The 15,240-nt window shown below is 43.7% G+C and overlaps 2 protein-coding genes across 3 annotated transcripts in view; one reads left to right on the top strand and one right to left on the bottom strand.

The window, feature by feature from the left end:
* Positions 1–3,590: 3,590 nt before the first annotated feature.
* On the top strand, positions 3,591–5,581 carry tmem234 (transmembrane protein 234). The gene is made up of 5 exons (XM_076985706.1): positions 3,591–3,674; positions 3,936–4,087; positions 4,383–4,449; positions 4,567–4,659; positions 4,743–5,581. Exons 1-5 carry the CDS (start codon positions 3,662–3,664, stop codon positions 4,853–4,855), a joined length of 438 nt encoding a protein of 145 aa, XP_076841821.1. The 5' UTR covers positions 3,591–3,661; the 3' UTR covers positions 4,856–5,581.
* dcdc2b (doublecortin domain containing 2B) overlaps positions 5,470–15,240 on the bottom strand; it is a 71,695-nt gene continuing 61,924 nt past the window's right edge. For both annotated transcript variants that reach the window (XM_076985704.1, XM_076985705.1), the window contains 8 exons: positions 9,786–9,932; positions 9,656–9,695; positions 9,499–9,558; positions 9,035–9,197; positions 8,810–8,916; positions 8,425–8,487; positions 8,165–8,350; positions 5,470–6,147 (listed from right to left, as the gene is read on the bottom strand). In XM_076985704.1, coding sequence (XP_076841819.1) covers positions 6,115–6,147; positions 8,165–8,350; positions 8,425–8,487; positions 8,810–8,916; positions 9,035–9,197; positions 9,499–9,558; positions 9,656–9,695; positions 9,786–9,932 — 799 coding nt within the window. In that variant the 3' untranslated portion in view covers positions 5,470–6,114. The remainder of the gene's footprint in view (positions 6,148–8,164; positions 8,351–8,424; positions 8,488–8,809; positions 8,917–9,034; positions 9,198–9,498; positions 9,559–9,655; positions 9,696–9,785; positions 9,933–15,240) is intronic.

Below are 15,240 nucleotides of genomic sequence, written 5' to 3'. Positions count from 1 at the left end.
TGGATGACTCAATATTATCCCGGGAGCCATCAATTCTCAGGTCTATCAACAAGTTCTTGACCACAACCTGAAGCATTCCAGCAAGACTACCAAAGAGTGACTTCAGAGAAGGATTTACACTCTGGATTGGCCCAGGCAAAGTCTGGATCAGTCATAGAAATGCTGTGGCAGGATCTGAAGCATGTTGTACATGCCAGATGTTCCTCCAACGTCTCTCAATTTCACAAACGCAAGTTTGTGGTTACAGAAGTCATTTGGCTGAAGGAACGGCTGCAAGGTGCCATAAGCTACTAAGAGTTTAAATACTTTTGCACTTGGCAGATTTGAATTTTTTCGAGATTTTGTTGAATTAATATGTATATGTAAATATACGTATCTTTTGGAAGGTTATAATGCACTATAAACAACTATAAACAGAGATTCTCTTCTGGGAAAACTTCAGGAATGTTTGTGGGAATTTGCGATCAGACATGGATGGTGGTGGATAAAGCCTGGCTCACCGTCTCCACTCTGATTCATGTAGTACAACTATTACAAAAGTTAGCCAAGATAATCAACTGTGCTAGATGTGAACCATAGGATTTGGAGCAAAGCACACAGACTAAGGCTAAGCCAGGTCTTCTCAACATTACATTACTCATAAGCAAGTCTAAAATTCATGACATTATTGCTCATAAGGTTGATGCAACTATGATGGCATTTTGAGTCAGTACCACCAGTGATTTATAAGTGACTTTATGTCTCTCAAGCCCAGTGGCAGAGCCAAAGGGAGGGCAGGAGGGGCAATGACCCCCCCCCCCCCCCCCCCCCCCCCCCCCCCACAACAGAGCCCGTGCCACCCCTAGAGCCACCCCACTGAAAATGGTCATTTTAACCACTGGCGATCTGTCGATGGCGATATAATCGCCCAAGATCAAATCTCTTCCCAAGCGATCTTGGCAACCCTGAATATATGTGTTTCCTTTCGTTCATCATTTGTATATGGACCCCTCTGATAAAGCCTTGGTCACCCTTTGGCCACCCCTTGAAAAAAAGTCTAGCTCCGCCACTGCTCAAGCCAGCCAGAAAGTTGGAGTTACTCTTTTTATTTGTTCCTTCCAAAGCCAGAAGTTCAGGAAGGGAACAAACCAGAGTGAATGATGTAGGTGCATGTCTTCACTAATCAGGTAGTTGGGGCAGCCAGACGTATTGCTCCAACTATATAAATACATCTAATTTCATTCTGGAGCCAAACATCTTATTTGGGCTTAAGAAGGCTTTCATAAAAATCCAGATACTCATACCATCAGCAAAATGAAAAAAACATGCAATGTGCCATTTAAACAGTGCGAATGCACTGATACTCTGTCAAGAAGCTTCAGCTTAAGTCAAATCAAATCAAATCAAATCAAAGTTTATTTGTATAGCGCTTTTCACAACACATGTTGTCACAAAGCGCTTTACAGGATTTAAAAGGTTAACAATACTATGGGTCCAGAACCCTAATGAGCAAGCCAAAGGCGACAGTGGCGAGGAAAAAGTGTGCTTCAGCTTAAGTGTGATGGATGTGATGGCTGCGATTAAAGCTAAAACCACTTCATGCCAACAGAAAGCACCATGTATAAATGCTACCGCACTTCAAATCCCGAAGGCAGAAAGCAGAAAGGAGGAACAAGAGAGATTCAAAGAGATGCTGTATTATTACAGTATGCCTGATAGAATGTCTAGCCACAGTGTAGTTCATAATTGTAATCAGAAATGCAAGGGGCAATATTTACATCAGCTATGCCTGTTCTCCTGCAAGACTGCTCAGATAACAGAGTAGCACCGTAACACTTCACCAGTAGTATAGTTCAAGAAAAACTTGGAGCTTTTCCTACACTCTATAAACTCCTCGTGAGAACAATAGTGCCAAGTGTTTGGGAGTTTGGGACTTTTTACTGAGTTCCAGTCATGTCGGTCCATGTGTCTGAAATTGGTCTGACAGATGTGTTTGGGCTCAGGTTCTGCTTTAAGGCAGGGCTGAGGAAATAGAGCACTGAAGGGTTGGACAGCTGCAGAATATATCGCTCAATTTCACATGATTCAACTTGACAAGTTAGTCACAGGCTTAGCTGCACTGTTAAAGAAATCATTAAGGCCTACATAGCCCCTGTCTTCTAACAGATGAACAACATGCTCTATCTGCAGAACTTCCCCAACCAAGTCCAGCCTCTTCACCAGTCCACTTTCCCCCTGCATTACTAACGCTTTGACTCAGTCTCACTATACCAATAAAATCACTCTGCATACTAAAAAAAAACCCTTTTCAACTTTGTTACTAGTGCAAAAAAGTTAGTATCACAGGGATTTCCCCCTTACATTTATGATCTAAAAATGTGCTTGACACAATAAGCTTTGTGTATGATAAATGTGACAATCATGCAAAGAAAAAAATGGAACAGAGTTCATAAAAGAAATACAGTATTATGTCTAGTAAACGAGATATGAAGAAATTACCAAAATGGTTTATACACACACACACACACACACACACACACACACACACACACACACACACACACACACACACACACACACACACACACACATATAAATATGACCAAACAAGGTCTGGGAAATATGTTGAGTAGATCTAGGTCAAGTCGTGTGGACATTGGCCATGTCAACGTTGCTATTTTTGGGGGAGCTTTTGTTAGTGTTTATCCAACAGTATGCCTTCATGTTTTCCTCCAACATCCAAGAAGTCGTCTCCAAGAGCAACACCATTCACTTAACATATTCCAGCTTTTGACATACGACAGTCCTACGCAGGGGCGGACTGGCATACATTACTACGGGGGATTTCCCCGGTGGGCCGATGGGTTAGTGGGCCGGTGGGCCGCCGGTGGTTTAACTCGGCCCGTGGAGGAGCCATTGCCGCGCACTGCGGCCCCGGCCCGTAGTCACGCTGCTGTTTAACGGTGTTATTACCTCCCCCGCTCCAGTCAGACTAACCTGCTCAGTGCGGCCGCGGACTGATCCTGTAAACACATGAACTTGTCCCAGAAAATTCTGGCCGGACTACGAAAACATACATCAGCTGTGTCACTTATTAATACAAGTAGTGACGAACTTGAAAAGCATTGGACGGTCTTATCCAGAGACTCACCGTTTGAAGCATCATATAGAAGAAGGTCTTGTGGTTTGAACGCCAGGCCTTCACCGGCAGAAGTGTTACCTACACTACACCAACCACTACCAGATATATTGATGAATGAATTTGCTGAGTAAATACATTAATGATCGGTTAGGTGACTAAAACTCATTTAAAACTGTTAATTTGAAATTAGAGTATTTTATTTAATGGAAGTACATGGGATGTAAAATAACTGCCCTTTTAGCGATCTAACCTTGGTGTAAGCGTGGGTATTTGGTATTTTGGTACACACTACTACTAAAGGCATTTTATTAAAAAAAACCCCACAACATTCTTTTTTTCTCCAACACAAAAGCAGTGGGAGAAAACATGAAATTTGAGCTGCTTCCTCAAGAAAGGAAACACGGCAATTAAGTATGTTGGCGATTTAAACGTGTCGGCACAACATTAACTCCACGGTCGTGTAAATCCTTGCTGAATCACCACCCAACCATTAGGTGGCACTATAGTGCCCATTTGTCGCAGAAACAGTAACAAGAAGAAATGGTGACAGTAGGTGAGTGTTTTTAGTATGAACGCCAAAATGCAGCATTTTCTTAACTACTACATTACTTTGGTTCAGCCGTTGTCTAAACGTTTTAGCCAAGACATTATACACAAGGACCGCTGAACTAAGCATACTCTTGTTAAGCACTGGCATACACTTCCTGTAGAGCTAATCGCTTATCGTCTGGCTCTGAGAAACATGCGCCTGGGGATTTGTTTACGCGTGGTGTTTTAGATGAGCTTTCATCTCCACTCCCATTACTTTCTGTAGTGGAGACGCTGACCCTGATTGTGGTCGCCGCTCTGTGGGGCGCCACCAACCCCCTCCTGAAGAAAGGATCCGAGGGACTTGAGCAGGTTCGCAAAGGAAACAAAGTCTCTCAGTTTCTGGCAGAAGTCAAGTTCCTGATTCTTAATATAAAGGTACAACACACGTTTCCAAACAAAGTTCGTATTAAAAACTGGGAGAAATGTGTTTTCTCAGATTTAGGGGAGTTATTTATATGTGAGAGTTATATATCCACATATAGTATATGATTTATGTGGGAGTTATACAGTAGTTACCAACTTTTCCTCCTTTGTACATGAGTAAGCATAAGACCAAAATTACTTTGACCTTAACCACAATGCTGACGTGCTCAACACTGTCAGTCATATGCTGAAAAATCTCATTATGCACAAATTCAATACATGCCTATTTTGTTGGGTTTTTTCCCAGTATCTTTTACCTTTTCTACTGAACCAGAGTGGGTCTGTGATGTTCTATCTCACGCTTGCCACAACAGGTCAGTGGCACATTATACTGTTCCAGTCATTTGGAGGGGAAATACGCAGTCACAAATGTGATGTGTCTACACTGTAGACTGTTGGCAGCACTGGTGACTGGCTGTTCTGTGTTACAGAGCTGTCTCTCGCTGTACCTGTGGTAAACTCCCTCAGTTTCCTTTTCACAATGCTCGCCGGAAAACTGCTCGGGGAGGATTTTGGAGGGAAAAGTACAACCAGCTCTGCACTTTATCCATACTCCCTGCAACGGGTCATCTGTCTTTGTCGTGACTGAATTCTGTTCCCCTCTCAGGAGCTGTGCTGGGCATGTTGCTGACTATGGTGGGAGTGACCATGTGTGTGGTGAGCTCCATCTCGGAGGCAGGTGCGACGGGCTTCCACAACTCCTCACACGTCTCCCTATAATTCCATCGGGAGGACCGGGCTCCAGACCAGCGTCTCACCGACCTTCACACGACCGCGGGACTCTTCACAGCTCCCTGCCTGTAGCTGGGAGTCGACCGGCTTGCGTGGATCAGATCTCGAACGAGATGAGATCGTAGTTTAGGGATTCTGCACAGAATTTCTGAGCCAAGGACCCGTTTTCCACTTGGCTTAAGTCCCTGTAGGGAGTGCTGCGTTCAGCTGGCTCTGAACACACAGGAACTTCATGCAGAAGTGAAAGCCAGAGCAGGTGTCAGACCTGATGAATGGCACCAGTGCTAGTCGGGGTTGGGATGCACAGGAAGTGTCTACACTCGAGAGGAAAAGCAACATGGCTTCCCATCACACTGATCATGTCCTATCCTGCATTTCCTGTTTAAACCAGGAAGATAAATATGGAGGCTAATCATGAAGGCGAAAGAGTTGTAATAAAATGTAAGAAGGCTTTGTGTACAGCGCTCAGAACTATTTGCGAAGCGCTGATAGGTATGTAGAACTCAGGACTCACGTGTAGATACCAACACCTCATTTCTCTTTTCCATGTATAGACTTTTGTGTGAATTTGTAATAAACTTATGATGGAATAATATACTAAATTCAAATATAACAAATAGCTTTATTAACAATGATTTTAAGGTAAGTTACACTGATTTTTTTTTTAGTTTGAGGATTTTTTGTACAAAGAAAAATAAACTTGTTGAATATTGGCATACTATTCTTTCATAACACGACAGCATGGGGAAAACAACTACATATTTATCAACATGTTCAAGAGCTACCAAGAAACCATAAAAATACAATTGTGTAATTTCGTTAGAATGCTGTGATCAGTATGTAGAGGTTCATATTCTTATAAAACTCACTATGGGAGTGTTATATTTTCACATTACTACAATAATTCTATTTAAAACATTAAGTTTGTTCTTTGCAGGTTTTGCAGTTTATCAAATTTTGTGTATTTTATCAAATACACAACCCTAATTGAGGCTTCAAATAAGTATGATGGGCAAAATCACCATCTCACTGGACCATATATTGATATTTTGTTTTTCATCATCTCCCATTTAATGTCAACTTTGAAGAACCTAAAATCATGTGCTTGGGGGAAAAATCAGTCCATTGGATGAGGAGACGTCTGTGAGGAAACGTAGGCTAACTTTCCAAACAATGAAGCCAACTGATGTAACCCACCAAGGACAGTCTTGACCGTGTGTGATGACTACTGCACTCCATCACGTACATTACATAGTCTGGGCTCCATGGGACCCACCATTCTGAAACACAAACAGCACTCAAAATATTCAGACAAAATAAGGAACTAGACACTGATAATGCTGTTTGGATGGTGTTGTGCCATGGTCGTTGACCGTTATCTCTACGCACTGGATCGTGATTTCTCTGGGTGAATCACCAACCAAGTATATGTCTCGCACCATGTAGACTGAAGTGGTTAGTACACTGCTCAAAAAAATAAAGGGAACACTCAAATAACACATCCTAGATCTGAATGAATGAAATATTCTCATTAAATACTTTGTTCTGTACAAAGTTGAACGTGCTGACAACAAAATCACACAAAGAGCATCAATGGAAATCAAATTTATTAACCAATGGAGGCCTGGATTTGGAGCCACACACAAAATTAAAGTGGAAAAACACACTACAGGCTGATCCAACTTTGATGTAATGTCCTTAAAACAAGTCAAAATGAGGCTCAGTATTGTGTGTGGCCTCCACGTGCCTGTATGACCTCCCTACAATGCCTGGGCATGCTATGCTCCTGATGAGGTGGTGGATGGTCTCCTGAGGGATCTCCTCCCAGACCTGGACTAAAGCATCCGCCAACTCCTGGACAGTCTGTGGTGCAACGTGACGTTGGTGGATGGAGCGAGACATGATGTCCCAGATGTGCTCAATTGGATTCAGGTCTGGGGAACGGGCGGGCCAGTCCATAGCTTCAATGCCTTCATCTTGCAGGAACTGCTGACACATTCCAGCCACATGAGGTCTAGCATTGTCCTGCATTAGGAGAAACCCAGGGCCAACCGCACCAGCATATGGTCTCACAAGGGGTCTGAGGATCTCATCTCGGTACCTAATGGCAGTCAGGCTACCTCTGGTGAGCACATGGAGGGCTGTGCGGCCCTCCAAAGAAATGCCACCCCACACCATTACTGACCCACTGCCAAATCGGTCATGCTGAAGGATGTTGCAGGCAGCAGATCGCTCTCCACGGCATCTCCAGACTCTGTCACGTGCTCAGTGTGAACCTGCTTTCATCTGTGAAGAGCACAAGGCGCCAGTGGCGAATTTGCCAATCCTGGTGTTCTCTGGCAAATGCCAAGCGTCCTGCATGGTGTTGGGCTGTGAGCACAACCCCCATCTGTGGACGTCGGGCCCTCATACCATCCTCATAGAGTCGGTTTCTAACCGTTTGTGCAGACACATGCACATTTGTGGCCTGCTGGAGGTCATTTTGCTCCTCCTGTTCCTTCTTGCACAAAGGCGGAGGTAGCGGTCCTGCTGCTGGGTTGTTGCCCTCCTACGGCCTCCTCCACGTCTCCTGGTGTACTGGCCTGTCTCCTGGTAGCGCCTCCAGCCTCTGGACACTACGCTGACAGACACAGCAAACCTTCTTGCCACAGCTCACATTGATGTGCCATCCTGGATGAGCTGCACTACCTGAGCCACTTGTGTGGGTTGTAGAGTCCGTCTCATGCTACCACGAGTGTGAAAGGACCACCAACATTCAAAAGTGACCAAAACATCAGCCAGAAAGCATAGGTACTGAGAAGTGGTCTGTGGTCCCCACCTGCAGAACCACTCCTTTATAGGGGGGGGTCTTGCTAATTGCCTCTCATTTCTACCTGTTGTCTATTACATTTGCACAACAGCAGGTGAAATTGCTTCACAATCAGTGTTGCTGCCTAACTGAACAGGTTGGTTTCACAGAAGTGTGGTTGACTTGGAGTTATACTGTGTTGTTTAAGTGTTCCCTTTATTTTTTTGAGCAGTGTATGTTACAGGATTGAGAGACTGTTGGAAGAGTTTTTTTTTGTGTGTGGAAAAACCAAAACATAGATAAGCTCGAAAAAGCCAATATCCAAGAGACCTGGAAAATATCTGTGATCTAATCTTTCACACAATGTTTAGATTATTCCCAGTTGGCTGACTAGGTCAGGATAAGAGTGTTATGTCATGTATATCATGAATCAGCCCATCATAGGAGTGGGAGCTGGTTTGGTCATACACATCAAATTATGTGTGTCTGGTCTGTTGAACATCCAGTACCTGACTAACGTGATCATCCTGACTGCTCTCCTGCAGGTCTTCAGTGAACACATCTTCTTGGGCTCTGGTGTGTCCAGCAGGGGACGAGCTACCGTGTGCTGGTGTCTCTCCGTCTAAAGACCGGAGGTCATCTACATCAGCCTCTCTGGAGCGTCTAGATGTCAGACGTTCTTCAGACACTTGTGTCTGCAAGGGAGTGAGACGGTAGATATCACTGCCACAGACGGAACCCTGTGCCCACCCCCCGAACACACACTTACCTGATATGTGTGATCCGATTGGCTCTTGTTAACCTCTTCATCCTCTACTATTTCAGCAACTCTCTAAAATTAAATATAAAAATGAATATGAATGATTAGGGCCCTGTCAGAAGCCTGGGAGCCCTGCAGGTGGAAGAGTGTAGGGGGTCTTCAGAGAGAAAGAGTAATGGGGAATGAGAGAGGGAGGAGAACAGGGGGAGGTAGGGAGCTTGAGAGGGACTACCTGGTCTCCAGGGGTCAGGAGGACTACCTGGTCTCCAGGGGTCAGGAGGACTACCTGGTCTCTAGGGGTCGGGGGGTCTACCTGGTCTACAGGGGTCGGGGGGTCTACCTGGTCTACAGGGGTCGGGGGGTCTACCTGGTCTACAGGGGTCGGGGGGTCTACCTGGTCTACAGGGAGCTCCACAGCTGTGCTCTCGTCCTCGGCCACCTCCTCTGCTCCTCGCACCTCCTCTCTCCTCCTGCCAGCACCCTTAAACACACTGGGCTGAGCTGGGTGACACATACAGAATTAGAGACATAGGTCCTACAGCAGACTAGAAAGTGTGTGTGTGTGTGTGTGTGTGTGTGTGTGTGTGTGTGTGTGTGTGTGTGTGTGCGCCCCCCACACCTGCTCCTATCCTAGCTGGGGTCCTGCGTGTGCCCCTGTGCTTGCGGACGCGGACAGGCTTGGCATGGAACACGGAGATCTCCTCCCTCTCGTTGCCAGCCGTCTGGGCAAGCGCCCCGCCCACCGTCTCGTCTCCCGTGGACTTCACCCTCCGCCCGTCCCTCTGAGACACAGCAGGCAGTTCAGCACTAACGGGTGGCCCCTCTACAACTTCCAGCATCTAAGCATTATTTACTAAACGTTTCAGGGCTGCTGCTCCCACAGAAGCTCTGTGTATATGTTGAATGAATGATAAATATAAATATTTACAAATAAATATCATTGTAACCATTTAATGGACTGAAGGAAAGTGAACACAAGGAATGATTTACAAATATTTGATTTACGAATACTTACAAGTAAAGATCATTATAGTGATTTAATATTGTTTAACCTCATGTTGGCTTTCTGCTGATAAATTTTACCTCAGGAGATTCGAGGAGGGCTGAATCACTGTGGCTGTCCTGAGGAAACCCCTTCTTAGTCTGTAGGAAATTGCAGGACGTTTGTGATGATTTCTCTAACGTCATGTCACAGACTCAGCAAATGATTGTGCCCTCACAGAGGTGTTTTGCGTGTAACCTCAGTTCTCCTGTGCAGCCCTCGTTCTCCAGGATAATGTCTAGGAAACAGCGTCACAACAAGGTAAGGGCAAGAGTCTGTAGACGAGCAAAGGTCCAAACGCTCCTGCCAGGACCCTCGTCATCCTCACCGGTCCGCACTTCCTCCGGTCCCTTTGTTCAGGAGGAGCTCCACGTACGGAAGCTTCTTGAACCGCTCTGTTCCCACGGCAACGTAACACCGCCCGTTCTCTAGCTCCTCTGCTGTCATCACAGTGATGCCATCTAGAGTGCACAGCCTGAGAGGTCAGAAAGGTCAGGGGTCAAAGGGTTTGTATTAGGACATTTTCTGGTGCACACCAGCCTTTTCAGGCACAGACAAACACACAAACCTTCTTTGGAAATGCCTGATGTATTCATAGAAACCATAAAACCAAACAAATTTGAGGTTAAATTCTTTAAATTCAGGGTCATAGTTTATCTCTGAAGTGGGTTCTCTGAGTAGCCACTGTGCCTCAAGTGGTGTTGACTATCATGCATAATTTATTATAAAACATTTTTCCTTTTAGACTCAGCTGACTCTACAATTCCATTGTCTTGTTTAATTATATGTGCTAAAGATGAAATCACTTCTTTGTCTGGTTGATGTTGGTTGATTAGTTGATGTCGGTTGTTTGTATGGTTGACGTTGGTTGATTAGTTGATGTCGGTTGTTTGTATGGTTGACGTTGGTTGATTAGTTGATGTCGGTTGTTTGTATGGTTGACGTTGGTTGATTAGTTGATGTCGGTTGTTTGTATGGTTGACGTTGGTTGATTAGTTGATGTCGGTTGTTTGTATGGTTGACGTTGGTTGATTAGTTGATGTCGGTTGTTTGTATGGTTGACGTTGGTTGATTAGTTGATGTCGGTTGTTTGTATGGTTGACGTTGGTTGATTAGTTGATGTCGGTTGTTTGTATGGTTGACTTGGGTTGATTAGTTGATGTCGGTTGTTTGTATGGTTGACATTGGTTGATTAGTTGATGTCGGTTGTTTGTATGGTTGACGTTGGTTGATTAGTTGATGTCGGTTGTTTGTATGGTTGACGTTGATTGATTAGTTGATGTCGGTTGTTTGTATGGTTGACGTTGGTTGATTAGTTGATGTCGGTTGTTTGTATGGTTGACGTTGGTTGATTAGTTGATGTCGGTTGTTTGTATGGTTGACGTTGGTTGATTAGTTGATGTCGGTTGTTTGTATGGTTGACGTTGGTTGATTAGTTGATGTCGGTTGTTTGTATGGTTGACTTGGGTTGATTAGTTGATGTCGGTTGTTTGTATGGTTGACTTGGGTTGATTAGTTGATGTCGGTTGTTTGTATGGTTGATGTTGGTTGATTAATTGATGTTGGTTGTTTGTATGGTTGATGTTGGTTGATTAATTGATGTTGGTTGTTTGTATGGTTGATGTTGGTTGATTGTATGGTCGATTGGTTGATTGGTTGATGTTGGTTGTTTGTCTGGTTGTTACCAGTTGATACCCAGCTCTGTATTCTGTGCACAACCGTTTTGTGTGGTGTGAACTCTTAAGCACTCAGAACAGAGTCTCGATGTGATTTGCTCTGGGAGGTTAGGTCATTCAAATTAGCTTTTCTCACTCTGAATATATGGTTTGTAGTGTGTGAACTCTAGTTTGCTCATGGGGATATCATGGACTGATGGTTAGGAAACTGATCTTGTGACTGGAGGGATGTGGGTTTGATTCACAGGCCCCGAGGCCATGACAAAAGTGCCCTTGAGCAAGGCACCCAAACCCAATTGCTCCCCTGGCACTGGGTTATGTTACCACAGCAGCATCTGGGGTCCATTCATCTGGGAAGTGCCATCAAGCTAGCGCTGACACTTTTTTCTAGCAAGCGGAGACTTGAGCATGTCCACACCCACACTATGTGGTTGGCATAGTCAACACCATTTCAGTTCTGTTCTTCTTCTTCCTTGTGATCTAAGCAATGGACGTATAACTGTTCCAGCTTGCTCCACCTCACACAGGAAATTCCATTATTTTCTTTCAGTTTTCGCACGACAGGTTTTCATTCAGCTTTGTTGTGACTGATGCAGGGTTGGCCAGAATCCAGCCGAAACTCATCCGAGAGGAGGTTTGCTCTGCTTGGGTGACAAGTGTGAAATGTCTTGTGCTCAAAAAGATCCTCATCCAATAAACACACGAACAGTCCACTGAACTGGTCAACTGGTCAGCTGATCAGCGTTAGCAGGGCTGCAGGCCACCGCAGAGATCGCATTAACTACTGCAGTCCTTTTCGTTTCTGTGGATGACATAACCACCTGGATCTTGTTCTAACACAGCGCTATCATAGGGGCACATGGTGCCTGCCACCATTTCTCCTTGTTATGCTGGTTTCGCATGGTGTACTGTGAGATCACTGCTGCGATAACTCCTGAAATTACTACTGTGTTTACTCTAGTTAGCGCAGCAACATCCCAATCCCAATCTATTAAGTGGCCAATTGACGGCCCCAAAGGGGGGCTGCGCGCCGAAGCCCCCAGATTTTTGCCGGGTCGGTGGATGGGTCAGGCCTCGAGGGGGGGACCCCCAAAGACGAGGGGAGTTGTCCCCCCGCCTCTAGCGCCCCCATGAGGCCGGCAATAAATTATTGAAAAACGGGCGTTTTTCGAGCGATACGCAGTTCGGCCACAGTGTGGAGCACATCCAAATAAATTGGAAGTGGGATAGGTAAGTAAAAAACGTCCCACTTCCAATTTATTTTTCCGATTATTATGGGATGCCTAATCAAATAGATTGCAAATGGGATGTTTTGTGATTACCTATCCCACTTCCAATCTATTTCAGCTATTATGGGATGCCTATTCAAATAGATTGCAATTGGGATGTTTTGTGATTACCTATCCCACTTCCAATCTATTTCAGCTATTATGGGATGCCTATTCAAATAGATTGCAATTGGGATGTTTTGTGATTACCTATCCCACTTCCAATCTATTTCAGCTATTATGGGATGCCTATTCAAATAGATTGCAATTGGGATGTTTTGTGATTACCTATCCCACTTCCAATTTATTTCCATTATTATGGGATGCCTATTCAAATAGATTGCAATTGGGATGTTTTGTGATTACCTATCCCACTTCCAATCTATTTCAGCTATTATGGGATGCCTATTCAAATAGATTGCAATTGGGATGTTTTGTGATTACCTATCCCACTTCCAATCTATTTCAGCTATTATGGGATGCCTATTCAAATAGATTGCAATTGGGATGTTTTGTGATTACCTATCCCACTTCCAATCTATTTCAGCTATTATGGGATGCCTATTCAAATAGATTGCAATTGGGATGTTTTGTGATTACCTATCCCACTTCCAATCTATTTCAGCTATTATGGGATGCCTATTCAAATAGATTGCAATTGGGATGTTTTGTGATTACCTATCCCACTTCCAATTTATTTCCATTATTATGGGATGCCTATTCAAATAGATTGCAATTGGGATGTTTTGTGATTACCTATCCCACTTCCAATCTATTTCAGCTATTATGGGATGCCTATTCAAATAGATTGCAATTGGGATGTTTTGTGATTACCTATCCCACTTCCAATCTATTTCAGCTATTATGGGATGCCTATTCAAATAGATTGCAATTGGGATGTTTTGTGATTACCTATCCCACTTCCAATCTATTTCAGCTATTATGGGATGCCTATTCAAATAGATTGCAATTGGCATGTTTTGTGATTACCTATCCCACTTCCAATCTATTTCAGCTATTATGGGATGCCTATTCAAATAGATTGCAATTGGGATGTTTTGTGATTACCTATCCCACTTCCAATCTATTTCAGCTATTATGGGATGCCTATTCAAATAGATTGCAATTGGGATGTTTTGTGATTACCGATCCCACTTCCAATCTATTTCCACTATTATGGGATGCCTATTCAAATAGATTGCTATTGGGATGTTTTGTGATTACCTATCCCACTTCCAATCTATTTCAGCTATTATGGGATGCCTATTCAAATAGATTGCAATTGGGATGTTTTGTGATTACCTATCCCACTTCCAATCTATTTCAGCTATTATGGGATGCCTATTCAAATAGATTGCAATTGGGATGTTGGCCACTACCCACCCCAGGTGGGCTTGTACAAGTTCAGGAATGTCGTAGGGGTCCGAAACTTGATAGGGGGGTAGTGTGTGACCCCCTAAACAACATATTGAAGCCCCGCCCCCTAAAAGTGGGCGTGGCCGGAAGTAGGTGTTCCCATGGGCCGATCGGCTCGAGACTTGATAGGGGGGTAGTGTGGGACCCCTAAAACAACATATTTAAGCCCCGCCCCTAAAAGTGGGCGTGACCGGAAGTAGGTGTTCCCATGGGCCGATCGGCTCAAAACTTTACAGGGGAGTTCTATTTGGGACCACAAACAACATACTAAAAGCTCGTGTCCGTAGGTGGTCGGGAAGTTGAAAAACGAACCAGGAAGTGGAACAGGAAGTGACTTTCCCGAGGTCGTAGGGTCATGAAATTTCATGGGGGATGTCTGGGGGGGCACTGGAGCAACATACTGGAAGCACGAGTCTGAAAGCCAAGCGGAATTTTTACACCACTAACCCAAACTCTATCGCATCCCAATTCCAATTTATTTCCATCAGTTAAATAAATTGGAATTGGGATGCCATTCAAATAAATTGGAATTGGACGATTTGTACTTACCGATCCCAATTCCAATCTATTTGAATGGGATCCCAATTCCAATTTATTTCCATCACTTAAATAAATTGGAATTGGGATGCCATTCAAATAAATTGGAATTGGACAATTTGTACTTACCGATCCCAATTCCAATCTATTTCAATGGGACCCCATTCAAATAAATTGGAATTGGACAATTTGTACTTACCGATCCCAATTCCAATCTATTTGAATGGGACCCCATTCAAATAAATTGGAATTGGACAATTTGTACTTACCGATCCCAATTCCAATCTATTTCAATGGGATCCCAATTCCAATTTATTTCCATCACTTAATTAAATTGGAATTGGGATGCCATTCAAATAAATTGGAATTGGACAATTTGTACTTACCAATCCCAATTCCAATCTATTTGAATGGGACCCCATTCAAATAAATTGGAATTGGACAATTTGTACTTACCGATCCCAATTCCAATCTATTTCAATGGGATCCCAATTCCAATTTATTTCCATCACTTAAATAAATTGGAATTGGGATGCCATTCAAATAAATTGGAATTGGACAATTTGTACTTACCGATCCCAATTCCAATCTATTTCAATGGGAACCCATTCAAATAAATTGGAATTGGACAATTTGTACTTACCGATCCCAATTCCAATCTATTTCAATGGGATCCCAATTCCAATTTATTTCCATCAGTCAAATAAATTGGAATTGGGATGCCATTCAAATACATTGATTTCTAAGTTTTTTTTCTTATCACTAAAACACTTCTAAAACCATTTATCCATGCTCCCCATGTCTGGTTTATGCAAGCTGGGTGTTCAGAGTTGTCAGACTGTGGTGTCCAAAACCCCACTATTTTGATGACTTGAATAAATTGGAA

This window comes from Brachyhypopomus gauderio, unplaced genomic scaffold (assembly GCF_052324685.1).
Source record: "Brachyhypopomus gauderio isolate BG-103 unplaced genomic scaffold, BGAUD_0.2 sc43, whole genome shotgun sequence".
In the NCBI taxonomy this organism is placed as follows: Eukaryota; Metazoa; Chordata; class Actinopteri; order Gymnotiformes; family Hypopomidae; genus Brachyhypopomus; species Brachyhypopomus gauderio.
This window is presented reverse-complemented; position numbering and strand designations above follow the sequence as displayed.

Excerpts from the sequence above, each read along its gene's own strand:
- tmem234 (XM_076985706.1), top strand. Across the intron at positions 4,088-4,382 it reads TCCTGATTCTTAATATAAAG|TATCTTTTACCTTTTCTACT; the intron begins GTACAACACACG and ends GTTTTTTCCCAG. Across the intron at positions 4,660-4,742 it reads GGAGGATTTTGGAGGGAAAA|GAGCTGTGCTGGGCATGTTG; the intron begins GTACAACCAGCT and ends TTCCCCTCTCAG.